The sequence below is a fragment of the Saimiri boliviensis genome, chromosome 15 (genome assembly GCF_048565385.1).
Source record: "Saimiri boliviensis isolate mSaiBol1 chromosome 15, mSaiBol1.pri, whole genome shotgun sequence".
Taxonomy (NCBI): domain Eukaryota; kingdom Metazoa; phylum Chordata; class Mammalia; order Primates; family Cebidae; genus Saimiri; species Saimiri boliviensis.
In genome coordinates, this window is record NC_133463.1 from 91,307,347 (window position 1) to 91,327,305 (window position 19,959).

General features: G+C 54.9%; 1 protein-coding gene and 1 non-coding gene across 9 annotated transcripts; one reads left to right on the top strand and one right to left on the bottom strand.

Moving 5' to 3' along the window:
- Nucleotides 1-4,764: 4,764 nt before the first annotated feature.
- ZNF707 (zinc finger protein 707) lies at nt 4,765-18,657 on the top strand. 8 transcript variants are annotated; one of them, XM_039464877.2, is made up of 6 exons: nt 5,518-5,628; nt 5,778-5,859; nt 12,613-12,677; nt 13,337-13,463; nt 14,444-14,557; nt 16,071-18,657. In XM_039464877.2, the coding sequence occupies exons 3-6, from the start codon at nt 12,663-12,665 to the stop codon at nt 16,934-16,936; spliced, it is 1,122 nt and encodes a 373-aa protein (XP_039320811.2). In that variant the 5' UTR covers nt 5,518-5,628; nt 5,778-5,859; nt 12,613-12,662; the 3' UTR covers nt 16,937-18,657. The 8 variants fall into 8 exon arrangements, 7 of the variants coding, with proteins under 7 accessions (XP_010328179.2, XP_039320811.2, XP_039320812.2 ...); XR_012514213.1 differs by lacking the exons at nt 5,518-5,628; nt 5,778-5,859 and adding an exon at nt 4,765-5,009 and having other exon boundaries at nt 14,444-15,736; nt 16,071-16,159; XM_010329877.3 differs by lacking the exons at nt 5,518-5,628; nt 5,778-5,859 and adding an exon at nt 4,780-5,009.
- On the bottom strand, nt 8,343-8,483 carry LOC120362359 (U4 spliceosomal RNA). Its single transcript, XR_005578280.2, has one exon. It is a non-coding gene; the product is annotated as a U4 spliceosomal RNA (small nuclear RNA).
- Nucleotides 18,658-19,959: the final 1,302 nt, after the last annotated feature.

The window sequence follows — 19,959 nt, forward strand, 5'->3', positions numbered from 1 at the left end:
TCTCTACTAAAAATACAAAAAATTAGCTGGGCATGGTGGTGCGTGCCTGTAATCCCAGCTAGTCAGGAGGCTGAGGCAGGAGAATTGCCTGAACCCAGGAGGCGGAGGTTGCGGTGAGCCGAGATGGCGCCATTGCACTCCAGCCTGGGTAACAAGAGCGAAACTCCGTCTCAAAAAAAAAAAAAAATATATATATATATATATATTTATATTTCTTCCTTAAATGTTTGGGAGATTTCACTCTGTAGAAACCTGGTACTTCTTTGTGGGAAGATTTTTTTTAATTAAAAATTCAGGCCTGGTGCGGTGGCTCAAGCCTGTAATCCCAGCACTTTGGGAGGCCGAGGCGGGTGGATCACGAGGTCAAGAGATCGAGACCATCCCGGTCAACATGGTGAAACCCCGTCTCTACTAAAAATACAAAAAATTAGCTGGGCATGGTGGCTCGTGCCTCTAATCTCAGCTACTCAGGAGGCTGAGGCAGGAGAACTGCCTGAACCCAGGAGGCGGAGGTTGCGGTGAGCCGAGATGGCGCCATTGCACTCCAGCCTGGGTAACAAGAGCGAAACTCCGTCTCAAACAAACAAACAAACAAAAAACTTTTCTAAATAGGTAAAAGCAATGGAGAACAAAAAGGAAGTCCCAGTAAGGAAGGTCACAGGCTGCGACCTGGGACAGGCCTGAGCGCACGTCCGGCACAGGTGTCTTGGTTAAAGCACAAGGACATAGAATGTCCAACGTGCCCGTGAGCATGTCTAACAGCTGCATAGGACAGGGCTTCACAAAGAGTCACTAGTAAAAAACAAGACGGCTTTGAAGAAAGTGTTTAAAAACGAACTGTAATTTCTAATACTTACGGTTTTTTTTAAACAGGAAAGGAAACTTTGAAGAGGAATTTTTTTACTTCCCACATCCAGAGAAACAAGTTCTCCGGTCATTGGAGATTTCTCCAGAAATGTCCCATGAGAAAAACACATTTCCTAATAACCTTTTAGTTACTGTCATAACGTCAGCCCTCTTGCATGGGAAAGCTTTTACACAACCAGAAAACATGCATTTAAAATGACCATTGAATTAAATCCCTCCATAAATGTTTAAATGGCCCATCAGGTAGCAGAAATATACCTAAAGTTTTGATTTTCTTCCCAGGATTGTGAGTTTGATAAACCAAACACTGGTCATGGAGGGTGACTTTTCTAAATTGCTTAAGATGTTTTATTTAACTTGTATCACTTTATCTCTTCATGGAGAGTCATGGAATGCAGAGCTTTTAATAATAGATGCTTTAGGGATTCGTCCATCCAGGCTCTCCATGAAGCCACTGGACTAATTTATTTATGTATTGGACTTATATGTAACACTGGATTTATTTATTTATGTATTGGACTTACATGTAACACTGGACTTATTTATTTATGTATTGTTGAGACAGGGTCTGGCTCTTTGCCCAGGCTGGAGTAGAGGGGAACAATCTTGGCTCACTGCAACCTCCACATCCTGGGCTCAATCCATCCTCCCACCTCAGCCTCCTGAGTAATGGGGTCTACAGGTGTACCCCACCATGTCTAGCCAATTTTTGATATTTTGTAGAGAGAAGATTTTGCCATGTTTCCCAGGCTGGCCTCGAACACATGAGCTCAAGTGATCCACTCACCCTGGCCTCGCAACGTCCTAGGATTACAGTTGTGAGCCACCATGCCCGGCCACTCCTATCTTCTTAAATACCAATTTTGTTTCTCCAATTCAGGCACATAGCACTGTTTATTTGATACGTTATGAGAGGTAATTTGACTTGAACCATGGAATCCTTCAAATTGCACATCTAAAAAATATCACTAATGGCTGATTTAGCATGAAAACCTGGCAAGGTATTTTCTCGGTATTCAACTTTGTCCTGCTTGGGTTGACAATTTTATAAACCAGTCAGAATCTTCATTCGAGTTCTGGGAATTCTTGCCCCGTCCAAATGATATGACCCTAAAGTACCTGAAGCCCATATCAAGGGTGCTTCTCAGAGTCCTGTCCATCCCTTCATGAGCCTCTTAAAGACTCACTATGCTAGGATTTTGCTTGCTTGCAAAGTTTTCAGAAACTACATCAGAATCAAGCAATTAACCATGGGAAAAACTTAAAATGGGCATAAAGATGCAATTGACAAGGAAATCTGGTTATTTCTGTGGCCAAAATAATTTAGCATAATAATTATGAGCAATAGCATATACCCAGACACATCAGAATTTTAGGAATTGAATACGATATTAGAACATATGTTAATAACTTGGAGGTTAAATATCAAACACCATCTATTTGACAATGCTTCCCATGTAATTTAACATATCAAATAGTGCTGTTCACCTCTCTTTTAGATACTGCAGGGGCCCTCTATAGCATCCCAAAGTTAAGAGGTCAAAAAACAAAAAACAACAACAAAAAAAACCACACTTAATTTTAAAGCTGACACTGGATTTTAGGAGGCCTGCAAAGGTTCAAAACACTTGACCAAAACAGGATCACCAGTTACTGCAAAATAATAGTCATTCATTTATCCAAAGAGATAATCAAGAGATTTTAGAAAGTAAAAACCATTATTCTTTCAGAGAGGAGATTCAGTATTCCAAACAATCAAAAGGCCTGAGAAAGACACGAGACAGAATCTGTCTCTTCTTGCCTCTCTCTTATTTGCAGTTTACCCAGAAGGGGAACAAAAATAGTTTACTGTATCTTATTGATATTACACCAACTTTGTGTTCAAAACAGAAAACAAAATTTTATGTTTGTATTTGTGTATTACTCCTTCCTCCCCTCCTTCCCTGTCTTTCTTTCTTTCTTTTCTTTTTTTTCTTTCTTTCTCACTGGAGTGCAGTGGGGTGATTACAGCTTACTGCAGCTATGACCAGCTAATTTTTTTTTTTTTTTTTTTTTTTTTTTTTTTTTGTAGAGACAGGGTTTCACCATGTTTCCCAGGCTGGTCTTGAACTCCTGGACTCAAGTGATCCACTCACCTTGGCTGGCCTCCCAAAGTGTTAGAATTATAGGCATGAGCCACCTCACCCAGCCTATCAGTGTATTATCAACGCTAAATTTTAATAAAACCATATAAATAAATCTATCAAGTATGTCATCTTTTGGCCATGTAAGATATCCATACACCTTTTATAATATTACAGGTTTTTTCTTCCCAATGTTTTATATTCATACACACACACACACACACACACACACACACACAAAATTTCTTTTTAAGAGATGGGGTCGGGCCGGTTGCGGTGGCTCACGCCTATAATCCCAGCACTTTGGGAGGCCGAGGCGGGTGGATCACGAGGTCAAGAGATCGAGACCATCCTGGTCAGCAAGGTGAAACCCCGTCTCTACTAAAAATACAAAAATTAGCCGGGCATGGTGGTGCGTGCCTGTAATCCCAGCTACTTGGGAGGCTGAGGCAGGAGAATTGCCTGAACCCAGGAGGCGGAGGTTGCGGTGAGCCGAGATCGCGCCATTGCACTCCAGCCTGGGGTAACAAGAGCGAAACTCCGTCTCAAAAAAAAAAAAAAAAGAGATGGGGTCTTGGCTGGGCAAGGTGGCTCACGCCTATAATAATCCCAGCACTTTGGGAAGTCAAGACAGGCGGATCATCTGAGATCAGGATATTGAGACCAGCCTAGCCAACATGGTGAAACCCTGTCTCTACAAAAAAACACAAAAAAATTAGCTGGGTGTGGTGGTGGGCCCCTGTAATCCTAGCTACTCAGGATGTTGGAGCTGGAGAATTGCTTGAATCCAGGAGCAACAGAGTCAGACTCCATCTAAAAAAAAAAAAAGTTTCAAAACTATGACACAGATGCCCTCCCTACAATCTTCCCCAGTCCTCCTGGGTGTCAGGTAGCTGTGTGGCACCCAGGGAGGCTGCGAAGGGCAAGGCTGTCTGAGGCCTGAAGTCACATCCCAGGTGTAGAGCTCAGGACAGAGCCGTGGAGGCGATGCCGAGGACCTGACCCCTCCCAGAAGAGGCAGGAGGCAAAGCTGGGAAAAGGGGACCACGTGGGGCTTGATTCTGCCTAGGAGCTGTTGTTCTAGACACTGAGAACTTGTCCCCAGGCGTTGCCATGGCCACCTGTCCAGCCCCCTGATTCCAGAGGCTCAAAACTACAAACCTAAGTAACAGCAAATCAACAGGTACTGAATTATATTCAATGATTTTGAAGCCATTCCTATTGATGCAGGATGTTCTGTCACTTTGCAAGCCAGGGTCCTCTGGCTGGTGACACCCGCCTGGGCCTCCCCTGACCGTGCTACCTGCTGCAGGAGACGGCTTGCCAGCTCCACCTGAGTTCCCGAGTGCTTGTCCGTGGCCAAGAAGAATGAGGAGGCTCTGAGAATCCAAGAGTGAGCAAGGTGGGGAGGCTCACTGAGTGATGAGACAGCTTCCAGTGGAGAGGGGACACGGGGCGGCCCCCCACAGGAAGGCAGGAAACTTCCGGGGTGCCTGGGCCCAGCACCTTTAACGGACTCAGAATGGGGAGGGCGTGCTGACTGGTTTGTGAGTAATGCAAAACAGGTTAAAGCGAAGACAACACTCACAGGGGGGCACGCCGCTGCAGAAAACCAGTTAGGACAGGGTAGGTACACGTAAAACAGGTGAAGGCTGGGGATCAGTCAGGGGAAGGGGCGCCAGACAGGAAGACAGGCTCTCAATGCGGTCGGAGGATTCCACTCGTAGCTTGGCTTGCAGGCTTTAAACCACCTTCTGCTTGGAGGTGGGGTTTCACAGGGGACCCGCCCCCATCTGCCTGGGCACCCGTCTGCCTGCCTCGTGTCACTCTCATTATTTTACCAGTGAGGACTAAACTCCGAACTTTTTCTCTCTTGCTCCAAGATCCTATCTCAAGGGCCTAGGGAGTCTGCCGCCCACACCGTGATACTCCATCAGAGGCGTTTCATCTAACCCTATATCATGGGCTTCGTTTCCAACCCGGCTCTGGCACATCGCATGGCAGATGAAGGAAATCAAAGTATGTCACTCTTCAATGTGTTTCTTTGCCACACTTCGGGTGCCTTCAGGTGACAGGTGGCCCCAAAGATTTTCGGGTTGGCAACTGGTTGAATAAGTGAAGTGATTACCTAGAGACCTGGAATCCACAGACAGTTGCGTCTGGGTTTGAACCGCCGGCCGCCCGCGATTGGCCGGAGCCGGGGACGCTCCGCTCCCGCCTCCGCGGGTCGCGGCTCACCTCGCAGGCGAGACCTTCGGGCCTTCAGGATAAGAGGGCCGGGGGCGGTGGCTCAGTCCCGGAACCCCAGCGCCTCGGGAGGCCAGGCCAGGCGGCTCCCTGAGGTCAGGGGTTCGAGACCAGCCTGGCCCACGGGTGAAACCCCGTCTCTACTAGAAACACAGACATCGGCCCGGCGCGGCGGCGCGCGCCTGTGGCCCGGGCGGGTCCCTCGGGCCGGGGCGGAACCACGGGCGGAACGGCAGGCGGGGCCCGGCCGGCGGCTTGGGCGGCGGGCGCCCACCACCGAGACGCGGGCTCCTAGAGGGGCCGGAAGCTTCGGAGAGCAACTTCCGCTCGGGAAGTTTGTAGAAGTCTGCGCGACCGGCGCGGCGTCGCGGGCCGGGGGGACGCGCGGCTGGTGAGTGCGCGCGGGGCCCCGGGCCCCGGGCCGGCGGACGTCCTCGTTCCGCGGCCGCCCCCGGGCTGCGAGACCCAGCGACGCGGCTGCCGGCGCCCCGGCTAGTCTCCCGGCCCAGCCCGCTCTCTCCGCGCCGTCCACACTTGCAGGTTCGCCGGGACCCGGTGGCGTTCCCTCCCGAGCCCCGTCCGCGGCCGCCACCTCGGCTGCGCCTGCAGCCCGCACGCCCCGGTGAGACGCGGGCCCTAGACGGGTCGGAACGCCCCGGGCCGAGCCCGCGCAGCCCCGCCGGGCCTCCCAGGCCTTGCCCCGCGAGCTGCGCCGCCTCCGCCCGCCCTGGCCCCGCACCGCCGCCGGGGCGTCGGCTCCTCGCGGTTCCCGCCCTCCCAGTCCCGATCCTGGCCGCTCTCCTCTCCCAGCTGGACGCCTCCCTGTCGTCCCCGCTCCCCCAGCCTGTTCTGCTGCTTTCTCATTTGTTGTTCACAGAGGCTCTTTTTAAAAATGTAGCTTTGGGAGGCCGAGGCGGGTGGATCACGAGGTCGAGAGATCGAGACCATCCTGGTCAACATGGTGAAACCCCGTCTCTACTAAAAATACAAAAAATTAGCTGGGCATGGTGGCGCGTGCCTGTCATCCCAGCTACTCAGGAGGCTGAGGCAGGAGAATTGCCTGAACCCAGGAGGTGGAGGTTGGGGTGAGCCGAGATCGCGCCGTTGCACTCCAGCCTGGGTAGCAAGAGCGAAACTCCGACAAAAATGTAGCTTAGCCAGGCACGGTGGCTCCCGCCCATAATCCCAGCACTTTGGGAGACCGAGGCAGGTGGATCACTTGAGTCCAGGAGTTCGAGACCAGCTTGGCCAACACGGTGGAATCCTGTCTTTACTAAAAATACAAAAATTAGCCTTGCATGGTGGCACGTGCCTGAAATCCCAGCTGCTCAGGAAGCTAAGGCAAGAGAATCGTTTGAACCTCAGAAGCAGAGGTTGCAAGAAGCAGAGATGAGGCCACTGCTTTCCAGCCGGGCTACAGAGCGAGACTCCATCCCATTTAAAAAAAAAAAAAAATGTAGCTTAGCCCGGGTGCTGTGGCTGACACCTGTAACCTCAGCACTTTAGGAGGCTGAGGCCAGAGGATCTGTTGAGGCCAGGAGTTCGAGATCAATCTGGACAGCATAGTGAGACCCTGTCTCTGCAAAAAATTTAAACAACTGCAGAGCATGGTGGTGCATGCACCTTTGGTCCCAGCTACTAGGGAGACTGAGATGGGAGGATCAATTGAGCCCAGGAGGTCGAGGCTGCAGTCAGCTGTGATCGCACTGCTGCACTTCAACCTGGGTGACAGCAAGATGCTGTCTCAGAGAAAAAAAAAAATCCTGTGTTAGTTTGCCCGGGGGTGGCAGGGGGAGTAGCTGATGGCAATATCCTTCTGTTCTCCTCTATTAAAGTTGTGTTGTATAAAACTTCTGTTGCGCGGGGCGCGGTGGCTCACGCCTGTAATCCCAGCACTTTGGGAGGCCAAGGCGAGTGGATCACGAGGTCGAGAGATCGAGACCATCCTGGTCAACATGGTGAAACCCCGTCTCTACTAATAATACAAAAAATTAGCTGGGTGTGGTGGCGCGTGCCTGTAATCCCAGCTACTCAGGAGGCTGAGGCAGGAGAATTGCCTGAGCCCACGAGGCGGAGGTTGCGGTGAGCCGAGATCGCGCCATTGCACTCCAGCCTGGGTAACAAGAGCGAAACTCCGTCTCAAAAAAAAAAAAAAAAAACAACTTCTGTTGAGTTACACATGAAGCCATGGCTCAGGTTTCATCTGGCCTTAGCCCCTATCTCATGGTTCTCTTCCCTTACTCGGCTTTCCAGGCTGCAAAGCCCAGCCCAGGTTCTGGTTCAAACAGCTGTTCAGCTGAGGGGAAGTGGGTTTTTTGTTTGTTTTGAGACAGATTGTTGCTCTGTCGCCAGGTGCCTGGCTGGAGTGCAGTGGCGCGATCTCGGCTAACTGCAACCTCCGCCTCCCCAGTTCAAGCAATTCTGCCTCAGCCTCCCGAGTAAGTGGGATTACAGGCACACACCACCACGCCCAGCTAATTTTTGTATTTTTTAGTAGAGACAGGGTTTCACCATGTTGGCCAGGATGGTTTCGATCTTTCGACCTCGTGATCCACCCGCCTCGGCCTCCCAACATGCTGGGAATACAGGCTTGAGTCCCCACGCCTGGCCTGTTTTTGTTTTCTGAGACAGTCTTGCGCTGTTACAGAGGCTGGAGTGCAACGGTGCGATCTCGGCTCACTGCAGCCTCTGGCTCCCAGGTTCAAGTGATTCTCCTGCCTCAGCCTCCTGGGTAGCTGGGACTACAGGCACACACCACCATGTCTGGCTAATTTTTGTATTTTTGGTAGTGACAGGGTTTCACTATGTTGGCCAGGATGGTCTCAATCTCTTGACCTCGTCATCTGCCCGCCTCAGCCTCCCAAAGTGCTGGGATTATAGGTGCGAGCCACCGCGCCCAGCCGGGAGCTGTTATGTTTATCACTGTGGTCATTGCTACTTGCTAGAGGAAGTCAGAGTTTGATTCGAAAACGCCACCCATGACCCACGTGCTCAGTGTGCGTTTTCATGTGTTTGTAGACCACTGTATAACTTTGAAGTGTCTTTCCTAATATTTTGCCCAGTTTAAGTTTTATTTTTTTATTTTTATTTTTTTTTATGATGCAGTCTCCGTAGAGACTGCCAAAATTTGCGAACACCGACTATATTTCAAGTCGTCATGGCAGGGTATTGGGAAAAGTTTTCAATTAGCAATAATTGCGCCTCAGATAAACCTCACTGGCTACGATACTGCCACCGCGCAAAGCTAGTTTCATTTTTTTAATTGATTTGTAGGAGTTACAGTTGTGGATATAAGTCCTTTGTCAGATACATGTATTGGGAATATTCCCTCTTAGTCTGTGGCTTGCCTTTGTGTTTCTTTTTTTTTTTTTTTTCTTTTTTTGAGACGGAGTTTCGCTGTTGTTACCCAGGCTGGAGTGCAATGGCGCGATCTCGGCTCACCGCAACCTCCGCCTCCTGGGTTCAGGCAGTTCTCCTGCCTCAGCCTCCTGAGTAGCTGGGATTACAGGCACGCGCCACCATGCCCAGCTAATTTTTTGTATTTTTAGTAGAGACGGGGTTTCACCATGTTGACCAGGATGGTCTCAATCCGTTGACCTCGTGATCCACCCGCCTCGGCCTCCCAAAGTGCTGGGATTACAGGCGTGAGCCACCGCACCCGGCCAACCTTTGTGTTTCTTTTAAAAAATTTTTTTTATATAAAAAGATAGAGACAGAGTCTCCCTTTGTTGCTGAGGCTGGTCTCAAACTCCTGGCCTCAAGCAGTCCTCCTGCCTTAGCCTCCCAAAGTGTTGGGATTACAGGCAAGAGCCACTGCACCCAGTCTCTCTTTTTTTTCCTTAACTGCTTTGATAAGCAAACATTTTTAATGCTGATAAATCTGATTTGTAATTTTTTTTTTTTTTTTTTTGAGACGGAGTTTCGCTCTTGTTACCCAGGCTGGAGTGCAATGGCGCGATCTCGGCTCACCGCAACCTCCGCCTCCTGGGTTCAGGCAATTCTCCTGCCTCAGCCTCCTGAGTAGCTGGGATTACAGGCACGCGCCACCATGCCCGGCTAATTTTTTGTATTTTTAGTAGAGACGGGGTTTCACCATGTTGACCAGGATGGTCTCGATCTCTTGACCTCGTGATCCGCCCACCTCGGCCTCCCAAAGTGCTGGGATTACAGGCTTGAGCCACCGCGCCCGGCCTGATTTGTAATTTTTTAAAGTGTTTTTGGGGGTCTATGAAAGAAATCTTTGCCTACCCCAGTGTTAGGAAGATAATGACTGATTTTTTTTTTCTTCTATAAATCTTTTCTTTTCTCTTTTTTTTTTTTTTTTGAGACGGAGTTTCACTCTTGTTACCCAGGCTGGAGTGCAATGGCGCGATCTCGGCTCACCGCAACCTCCGCCTCCTGGGTTCAGGCAATTCTCCTGCCTCAGCCTCCCGAGTAGCTGGGATTACAGACACGCACCACCATGCCCGGCTAATTTTTATATTTTTAGTAGAGACGGGGTTTCACCTTGCTGACCAAGATGGTCTCGATCTCTTGACCTCGTGATCCACCCGCCTCGGCCTTCCAAAGTGCTGGGATTATAGGCGTGAGCCACCGCGCCCGCCTATAATCTTTTCTCTTTTTTTTTTTTTTTTCTTTTTTTGAGACAGTGTCTGTCTGTTGCCCAGGCTGGAGTGCAGTAGCAGAATCCTGGCTTACTGCAACCTCTGCTCACTGCTACCTCTGCCTCCTGAGTTCAAGTGATTCTCCTGCCGCAGCCTCCCAAGTAGCTGGGATTACAGGTGCCTGCCACCATGCCCTGCTAATTTTTGTATTTTTAGTAGAGACAGGGTTTTGCCATGTTGGCCAGGCTGGTCTCGAACTCCTAACCTCAGGTGATCCACCTGCCTCGGCCTCCCAAAGTGCTGGGATTACAGGTGTGAGCCACCATACCTGACATTCTTTCTTTCTGATCTTATGGCTTTATGTGTTTTTTCTACCCCCTTGCGGTGGCTCAGGCCTCCAATAAGACGATAACGAGAAGCTGTAGGCCAGGCGTCCCCAAACTACGGCCCGCGGGCCGCATGCGGCCCCCTGAGGCCATTTATCCGGCCCCCCCGCCGCACTTCAGGAAGGGACGCCTCTTTCATTGGTGGTCAGTGAGAGGAGCACAGTATGTGGCGGCCCTCCAGCGATCTGAGGGACAGTGAACTGGCCCCCTGTGTAAAACGTTTGGGGACGCCTGCTGTAGGCAGACACTCTGCTTGTCCCTGGTCTCAGAGGGGAAGGGTTCCATGTTCCTGCCCATGAAGCAGGACGCTGGCTGCCCGTTTGCCAGGTTGAGGAAGTGCTCTTCCGTTGCTTGTTTGCTGAGAGCTTTTGTTGGGATTAGGTGTTGAATTTTAACAAACGCTTTTTTTGCACTTATTGAGATAGTAGGCATTATATGGTTTTCTCCTTTATTCTGTTACTGTGGTTATAATTACGTCATTTTCAAAGGACAGCAAATGTTGGGGAAGCCATTGTGATCGCAATTGGTGCGGTGCTCTTGAAAGGCTGAAAAAAAGTCTCCAGTTGAAAAGCATATTCATGAAAACAGGTTGCAGTGAGTGTAACTACCCGTCGAGAGTGTCAGAAGGAGAGAGAACCCGCTGTGCTGGAGGCGGGAGGGCCGAGGGGCGGGGTGAGTGCGCCCAGTGCTGAGTGCAGGTGGTGGAAGAGCCTCCTGGGCACCAGCTGCAGCTAACGGGGATCAAACCAGCAATGCACTCTTAGGGTCCACGTCACTTGGTCATGACAGAATTCATTCTATAAACTGCTAGATTTGACTTCCTAATTTTTTAAAAGAATTTGTGTTTATGAGAGAGGTAGATAATTTTCTTGTAATATGGGGTTTTTTTTTCCCCCGAGATCTCAGAAGCTATTTACAGTGAACAGAGGAAGAGCAGGCACTATCCAGTCTGTATGAGGCCAGCAAAACCCAAACCAAAAACCTGATAGAGATATTACAGGGGGCCAGGCAGGGTGGCTCACACCTGTAATCCCACACTCTGGGAGGCTGGGTTTGACTCTGACACCCAGGCTGGAGCGCAGTGGCACGATCTTGGCTCACTGCAACCTCCGCCTCCCGAATTCAAGCAATTTCCCCACCTCAGCCTCCTGAGTAGCTGGACTACATATGTGCACCAGCACGCCCTGCCAATTATTGTGTTTTTTGTAGAGACAGGGTTTCGCCATGTTGCCCCAGCTGGGCAGCTCCTGGGCTCAACCAGTCCTCCTGCCCCAGCCTCCCAGAGTGTGGGATTACAGGCGTGAGCCACTGAGTCTGGCACCTTGTAATATCTCTATCAGGTTTTTGGTTTGAGTTTTGCTGGCCTCATTCAGACAGACTGGATAGTGTCTGCTCTTCCTCTGTTCACTGCAAACAGCTGCTAAGATCAGTACTGTCCTTCCGTCAGCTTTGGTGGAGTTTACCAGGGAATCCCGCTGGGTGTGGTGTTTTCCTTGTGGGAAGGGTTTTCCTCAGGTAGAAGGCCCTGTGGCTTCCCTTTTCTTCTGTCAGTTTCCTCATACTGTGTTTTCCATCCCGTTTGTCCATTTCATCTCAGTTGCTGTTTGCATACTTTGCTCCTGATGGCCCTTTTTATCAGATTCTTCAGTCTGTAGGGGCCAAAATGACGTCTCCCCTCCTCCCTCTGACAAAGTGACCAGGCATGGGCCATCTTCTTCCAGCTGGTTCTGTCTCTCCTCAGGGCCGCTGTGGGGCTGGTCTCTTCTGCATCTTGGGGCTCTGAGCTTCACTCAGGAAGGGGTCAGGACCCACCGTGGCAGGAGAGCAGTGGGATGCTGAGGGGCTCTCCACGGGTCTGGGCTGTAAGGTTTAGGGAGCTCGTGGCTGGATCTGGAGACTCAGTGAAGATTAACGGGATTTCTCGGGGCTGCACCAGGTTTTCCGTGGGGGAAGGCTGCGAGGTGGCCTCCTTGTAGAGTGCCTGAGAATATCTTTCACGCACAGCGCCACAGGAATGGGAATGGGCTGCCCTGCCTACCTCCTGAGGAGTCCGAGCTGCCTCGGTGGGGTTAGATTCTCCGGTCATGTTTGCAGCTAAGCTTCCAGCCAGCCGTGGCTGGCCTGTGTCCTCCTCCGATGACAGGCCTGGCTTGCTCTGGCATTTCAGAGTTCTTGTGTGTGGGAGGTGGCCAGCTGTCCCTTAACCTGAAGACGGGCTGGCCCCTCACCACCCCCGTCTCCCCACACCTGGTGGCTGTTGGTACCTGCAGAGCAGACCCTACGTGTGCATCCCTGATTTTTCCTGAATTCTTCCTGATTTGCTGAGTGGGGGTCCTGGGGTCATTCCCAGGCCGCTGCGCCCGCTCACATTTCTTGTCTCCTCAGATCTGCCCTCCTTGTGCTGTGCTTCCGCAGAGGGGTGGCCTCGCTGTCCCATGGATGTGGCCCAGGTGAGCCCTGCCGCTGCTGAGCACAGCCTCCCCTCTGCCCTGCCGGCTGCCTGAGACGCGGGGAGGGTCTGTGGCCGCGACTTCCCGGGCGTGGTGCCCGCGTCCCCCTTTTTGCCTTCTCTCTTAAGAGGCGAGGGAAGAGAAGAGAGAATCGGATTCATTCTTGACCTTAGGAGAGCAGTGGCCGTTACAGGAAAATGAACTAGATTCTCTCAGGTGCTCTTAGTCCACCAGAGCGGCCATAACAAAATACCACACGGTGGGCGGTTCACACACCTGTGTGTGTTCTGCAGGCTGATGTCTAAGCTCAGGGAGCTGCAGATCCGGGTTCTGGCAGCGGCCAGTGACCAGCTTGCAGACAGCTGCTGTTACGCTGTGTTCACACGTGTGCAGGATGGAGCCGGAGCCCTCTGGAGCCGCCTCTGAGGACCAGGCCCATGGGTCAGGGTCCCACCCTCTGACCTCACTTAACCTTAGTCTCTTCCACAGAGGCCCAGCCCCAGACACAGCCACTCGGGTCTCCGGGCTTCAGCGCATTAATTTAGGGGACACAATCTGTTCACATCAGGGCCACGCCCATTCCCCCTTCCCGCCCAGACCCTTGGGCTGAGCCCTCTTTTTCTTGGGAAAGGCCAGTTCAGGAGCTGTGTGTGTTGCAGGAGCAAGTGACCTTCCGGGACGTGGCCATCTACTTCTCACGGGAGGAGTGGGAGTGTCTGGAACCCAGCCAGAGGGCCCTCTACCGGGACGTGATGCTGGACAACTTCAGCAACGTGGCCGTGCTGGGTGAGCGTGGGCTGAGCGCCGGGTGAGCGCGGGCTGAGCGCCGGGAGAGCGTGGGCTGAGCGCTGGGTGAGTGCGGGGTGGGTGCTGGGTGAGTGCGGGGTGGTGAGTGCAGGGTGAGTGCTGGGTGGTGAGTGCTGGGTGAGTGCTGGGTGGTGAGTGCTGGGTGAGTGCTGGGTGGTGAGTGCTGGGTGAGTGCTGGGTGGTGAGTGCTGGGTGAGTGCTGGGTGGTGAGTACAGGGTGAGTGCTTGATGGTGAGTTCTGGGTGAGTGCTGGATGGTGAGTGCTGGGTGAGTGCTGGGTGGTGAGTGCTGGGTGGTGGGTGCAGGGTGAGTGCTGGATGGTGAGTGCAGGGTGGTGAGTGAAGGGTGAGTCCTGCTGCTGCCTCTGGGCCTGGGTGGTGAGTGCTGGGTGGTGAGTGCTGGGTGAGTGCTGGGTGGTGAGTGCTGGGTGAGTGCGGGGTGGTGAGTACAGGGTGAGTGCTTGATGGTGAGTTCTGGGTGAGTGCTGGATGGTGAGTGCTGGGTGAGTGCTGGGTGGTGGGTGCAGGGTGAGTGCTGGATGGTGAGTGCAGGGTGGTGAGTGCAGGGTGAGTCCTGCTACTGCCTCTGGGCCTGGGTGGTGAGTGCTGGGTGGTGAGTGCTGGGTGAGTGCTGGGTGGTGAGTGCTGGGTGAGTCCTGCTGCTGCCTCTGGGCCTGGGTGGTCTGGGATGATAGTGGGGCCTTCCAGCCGAGGGGGCCCAGGAGCTGCAAGCTCGTGGGCCGTGTGGACAGAGGGGCGCACGCACCCTGGAGACAGCCGCATCTTCCTTCCTCAGGCCTTCCCGGCCGTCTGTGGCCTTCGTGTCCAGGCGCGTCCCTTCCCGTCATCTCTGCTTTGGGGTGGCTTCTCCAGGGCCTCCCGGCAGAACTGCTCTGAGCCTCAACCCTCACTTTGTTCCTCAGTCCAAGTAAAACGGAACCTGTTCTCTCCTTTGAGAAGGGTTTTGCAGCCCCAGACCAGACCTCGTCTCCCGCCTGGAACAGTGGGAGGAGCCATGGGTTGAAGACCGGGAGAGACCTGAGCTGCAGGCCGTGCCGAGGGGCCCCCGCGCAGGTGAGTGTCCCCGCGCAGGTGAGTGCCGCCGCGCAGGTGAGTGTCCCCGCGCAGGTGAGTGTCCCCGCGCAGGTGAGTGTCCCCGCGCAGGTGAGTGTCCCCGCGCAGGTGAGTGTCCCCGCGCAGGTGAGTGCCCCCGCGCAGGTGAGTGCCGCCGCGCAGGTGAGTGCCCCCGCGCAGGTGAGTGCCGCCGCGCAGGTGAGTGCCCCCGCGCAGGTGAGTGCCGCCGCGCAGGTGAGTGCCCCCGCGCAGGTGAGTGTCCCCGCGCAGGTGAGTGTCCCCGCGCAGGTGAGTGCCGCCGCGCAGGTGAGTGTCCCCGCGCAGGTGAGTGCCGCCGCGCAGGTGAGTGCCGCCGCGCAGGTGAGTGTCCCCGCGCAGGTGAGTGTCCCCGCGCAGGTGAGTGCCGCCGCGCAGGTGAGTGTCCCCGCGCAGGTGAGTGCCGCCGCGCAGGTGAGTGCCGCCGCGCAGGTGAGTGTCCCCGCGCAGGTGAGTGTCCCCGCGCAGGTGAGTGCCGCCGCGCAGGTGAGTGCCGCCGGCTGCGCTGTGGGTGCCTCCGGCTGTCTGGGCTCAGCTGGGCCTGCGGCCCACAGCCCCTGGGTGAGTGCGCAGCACCGTGCAGCGACCGAGGGTGTGTCCCTCCCATGGGAGAGGGCACGCACAGCTGCTTTCTAAACTAGACAGGAGAAACGCAGGGGCTGCCCCGCTCCTGCCCCCATGGACACTGGCCAGGGCCAGGGCTCGCAGGGTGCGGTGGTGCAGGGAGATGGGAGGGGCCTGAGGGCTGCACCTCGCCACCCAGTGCTGTCCTGCGGAGGCCATTGGTGTGAGTGACCGCCCGGTGATGGTCACGTGGGGTCACAGGCCTGGCACTGGCTGCTCGTGAGGGTCTCCAGGTGTATGGCCCTGGGTCGGAGTTTGCTCCACGTTCCGGTTTGCAAAACTGGGGCAGTGGTCAGAAGGGCTTTGCTTTTTACTTGGGCTTTCAGAGTGAGGTGGAGCAGCTGGCGTGTGGAGCCCCGCGGTGGGGAGGTGTGGGGTCCCTGGGCGTGTGGAGTCCCGGCTGGAGGGAGCTGTGACTCCAAGACTGAGTGGTGGAGAATCACGTGGAGCTACCTGTCTTCTAGACAACAATCCGGCCCCACCTCCACCCTCATAAGTGGCGCCTGCTGAGTGAACAAGGTGCAAGGACATTCTCTTGGCCCAGTTGCTTCTGTTGGTCGGCAGGCATGTGTGGGTGCCCCCTCACGTCAGCAGTGCCAAGAGTGAGCGGCCTGCCTGCCACCAGGGCTGGGGAGGCGTCTGGGCTCATCTGGGTTTCTGCTGTTGATACTTGCGGCTCATCTGTGTTTCTTTGAATGAGTTTTCCTGGTCACGCGTAGCCATGTGGAATGAGCTGAGTAGATGAAAGGGAATCGAGGCACACAGCAGGAGGGTCCTCTGCGCTTTGCTGGTGGCACCGGCTGGCCTGGCTGTGGGCCTCTGGCTCTGTGTAAGGGTCTCTGTTCCTTCATAGGGGCAGGGAAGTCTGCAGACCCCAAGAGACACTGGGATCATCCAACTCGGGCTCACAAGAAAACCCCCGTGCGGCGAGAAAGAGCCAGGGAAGGAATCGGCTTTAGGAAGAGCTTCAGGCTGGACGCAGATGACGGGCAGCTTCCCAGCGCTGCTCTGGAAAAGACAGACCCCACGCCCGCGCCTTTCCCGCGTCAGCTTCTCACGCAGTGCTGTGGGCAGCGGCCGGGCCGCAGAGAGCGCCGGAGGCAGCGCGCGCCAGGGCTGTCGTTCACCTGCGGCACCTGCGGGAAGGCGCTCAGCTGCCACAGCCGGCTGCTGGCCCACCAGACGGTGCACACGGGGACGAAGGCCTTCCGGTGCCCCGAGTGCGGCCGGACCTTCCGGTGGGCATCCAACCTGCAGCGCCACCGGAAGAACCACACGAGCGAGAAGCCCTTCTGCTGCGAGGCGTGCGGGCAGGCGTTCCGCCTGAAGGACCGCCTGGCTCAGCACCGCAAGGTCCACGCGGAGCACAGGCCCTACCCGTGCGGCGACTGCGGCAAAGCCTTCAGGCCGAAGTCCGACCTGCTCCGCCACCAGCTGGTGCACAGCGGAGAGCGGCCCTTCTGCTGCGCCGCCTGCGGCGAGGCCTCCCGGACCGAGGAGAGCCTCGGCCACCGCCGGCGGGCGCGCAGCGGGGAGGAGCCCTACACCTGCGCGGACTGCGGCGAGGCCTTCCGGTGGCCCAAGGGCTTCGGCATCCCCCGGAGGCTGCACCTGACGACGAGGGCCTACGAGTGCCCCCGCTGCGGGAAGGGCTTCCGCCATCTGGGCTGCTTCACGCGGCATCGGGGGACGCACAGGCCCGGGGAAGTGCTGGGCTGAGGGCGGCCGCGGTGAGGAGCTGCTCGTGCGCCCGAGCGAAGCCGTCCCCGTCCCCACGGCTCCCCAGGCCCCCGAGAGGTTTTACTGGGAAAACCGTCAGCTGGGAGAAGCGGATCCCTGAGTGTGTCCGAGACGGTGGCGGCCGCGCCCCAGCGCCGGGCACCGTGGGGACGTGCTGAGGGTGTGTACGACCTTGGAGCGAGCCGCACGCCCGCCCGGGCTCAGAGGCGGAGCCGCCGGCCCGGTGCCCACAGCTGTTGGCTCAGGGATGCCACCCGGCCCCGGGTCGCTGTGTGCTGGGCCTTTCTTCCTGCCTCTGCGCCCCATACTCGCTGCCCGGTCTGGCTTCACTTCCTGTCTCTGTTTAGGGCGAGGTGAGGCAGCTGTGAGCATTGCACAGAGACAGAACCCCTCCTGCAGTCTCTGCGTCTGGGCCACAGAAACGAGAGCCTTTGTAGTAGTGAAGGCTCGTTCAAGGACTAGTGAGGGTGCTCAGCTGGTCCGGCAGGCCACCCCCGAGCTGCTTTAACGGCCTCCACCCAGCCCCGCTGCGCAGAGTCTTGGTCACGCACCTGGAATGGGCAGATCGAGTTGGGTCTCAGGGCAGTGCGGTGGGGAAGAGGTGACCTCTTTGTTTTAAATCTAAGATGTCTGCTTAACCAGCCAGAAATAAACATCTACCAGTGGTGGTCCCAAGGGGACACCCCCATGTTTCAGGTTAGCCGAACTGTTCAAGGATTTTTGTTTTTGCCTGTTTTTCTTTAAGAAATCCAGCCAACACACGCATGTAATGTCGGAATCAGAAACGAGTTTCAACGGAAGAGGAGAAGGTGGAACATGCCAGGAGGAAGCTCTGAGTTAGGTCTGGCCAGAGACGCCACCAGACGGCGCCTTCCGTGGAAGCGGGCGTGCAGAAAGGCTGAGGGGGCTGTGTGTGAGCCTGCTTTCACCAAGTGCAAACTCTCTTTTTTTTTTTTTTTTTTTTTTTTTTTTTTTTTTTTGAGACGGAGTCTTGCTCTGTTACCAGGCTGGAGTGCACTGGGTGATCTCAGCTCACTGCAGCCTCCACCTCACAGGTTCAAGTGATTCTCCTGCCTCAGCCTCCCAAGCAGCTGGGATTACAAGCGCGCACCACCACGCCCATCTAATTTTTTGGTATTTTTAGTAGAGATGGAGTTTCACCATGTTGGCCAGGATAGACTCCATCTCTTGACCTCATGATCCACCTGCCTCAGCCTCCCAAAGTGCTGGGATTACAGGCGTGAGCCACCGCGCCTGGCCTGTGCAGAGTTACTTTTATTTATTTATTTTGAGACGGAGTTTCGCTCTTGTTACCCAGGCTGGAGTGCAATGGCGCGGTCTCGGCTCACCGCAACCTCCGCCTCCTGGGCTCAGGCAATTCTCCTGCCTCGGCCTCCTGAGTAGCTGGGATTACAGGCACGCGCCACCATGCCCAGCTAATGTTTTGTATTTTTAGTAGAGACGGGGTTTCACCATGTTGACCAGGATGGTCTCGATCTCTTGACCTCGTGATCCACCCGCCTCGGCCTCCCAAAGGGCTGGGATGACAGGCTTGAGCCACCACGCCTGGCCGCAGAGTCACGGTGACGGGTTGTGCTGAAGGAAGAAGCTCACTCAGGCGTTCTCAGGTGTTCATTGGGAAAGGATGTGGCTCCTGGGTTGTGCTTTGAAATGCTAATAAAAAGCAGAGAGACACAGTAGTATGTGAGCATTGACAGCTGTTGAAGCTGGGAGGTTGGTGCGTTTGAAAATTCCCCAAATCTTTTATTTATAGCATAAGTATGAGTTCTTTAGTCCTCACTGAAGATTGTAGCGAGCAGCCGTAAGTCGTGGAGTTACAAGGCTGCCTTAACGGGACACCACAGACGGTGGCACAGAGAACAGAGGTTTATTTTCTCCAGCTCTGAAGGCTGAAGTCCCAGGTAGAGGAGCCAGGAGGCTCCGTTACTGCTCAGCACCTCCTGGTTCACAGAGGTGTCCTCTTGTGGGGAGGGGTTTGGTGTCATCTTTTCTTTGTGGGGGACCGGATCCCACCCCATCGAAGCCAAATCACCTCCCAGATGCCTCCTCCTATCACCGCCTTGGGCTTCGGGGCTCCACCTGGGAATTTCAGAGTGACGGTTCGGCCGTAGCAGAAGCTGCTCTGGGTCAGTCCTGGCCCGCAGACCCTGTGCAGGAAAAGCACATCTGCAGGGCGGATCCGGCAGAGCTCAGTGAGGTCATGAGGGCCCTGCAGGGTGAGTGGAAATCTGTCTTGCGGGGTGTGCAGGTGCCTTTCCGTAACTCACAGAGTCCAGGCTGGTAAGAGCACACGTGTTTCGTGTCTGGTTTGTCCCCTGCCCAGTGGGCGCCGTAGGAAGGGCCTTCAGGTGCTTGAACACAGGTGGGGACAGAGCAGCTGATGTCCCAGCAGTAGCCATGAAGGGCCGTGAAGACAGGTTTTGAGCGCCCTGCCCTGCAGCAAGCAGCTGGCTGCATTCAGGGTCATCGGAGCCTGGTGGTTGGTCCTTCACAGTGCTGCCGCTTTGTGACACAATTGTGGGGGACTTAAACGTGAACAACAAAGACTGGTAATGTGCTGCCTCATCTGATGACCGTCAGTTGTCCGAGCCGGCTGCCTTGGCTCTCGGCGGCCCCATCATCCGGGGCTCACGCGCTGGATGGTTTGGCCGCAGGCATGGTGCTCCCCAGGCTGCAAGTTTTTGACCCTGCTTAGCAGGGCTCTGGGTAGAGCAGGGGTCCCTCCCTTGGCATTTCCCAGGGAGGAGCACGGCCACGCTCAGCTGATGGCAAACTGCAGCTCTTAGCTGTCTGTCCTCCTGACACAGGCTTCCCTTCCTGCTTGGCGGGGTCGCTGCAGAAGATCAGGCCCACAGAAGAGCCCTGGGTAGAGAGTGGTGGGATGAGGCCGTGGGGGTGCAAGGGGCTGGGAGCCGGGTGTGGTGGCGCATGCCTGTAATCCCAGCTACTCGGGAGGCTGAGGCAGGAGAATCGCTTGAACC

Coding starts and splice junctions, on each gene's coding strand:
- ZNF707 (XM_010329877.3), top strand. CDS start 4,952: ATGGGCTTCGTTTCCAACCCGGCTCTGGCACATCGCATGGCAGATGAA. Junction 12,678..13,336: donor GTCCCATGGATGTGGCCCAG/GTGAGCCCTGCC, acceptor TGTGTGTTGCAG/GAGCAAGTGACCTTCCGGGA. Junction 13,464..14,443: donor CAGCAACGTGGCCGTGCTGG/GTGAGCGTGGGC, acceptor TCCTTTGAGAAG/GGTTTTGCAGCCCCAGACCA.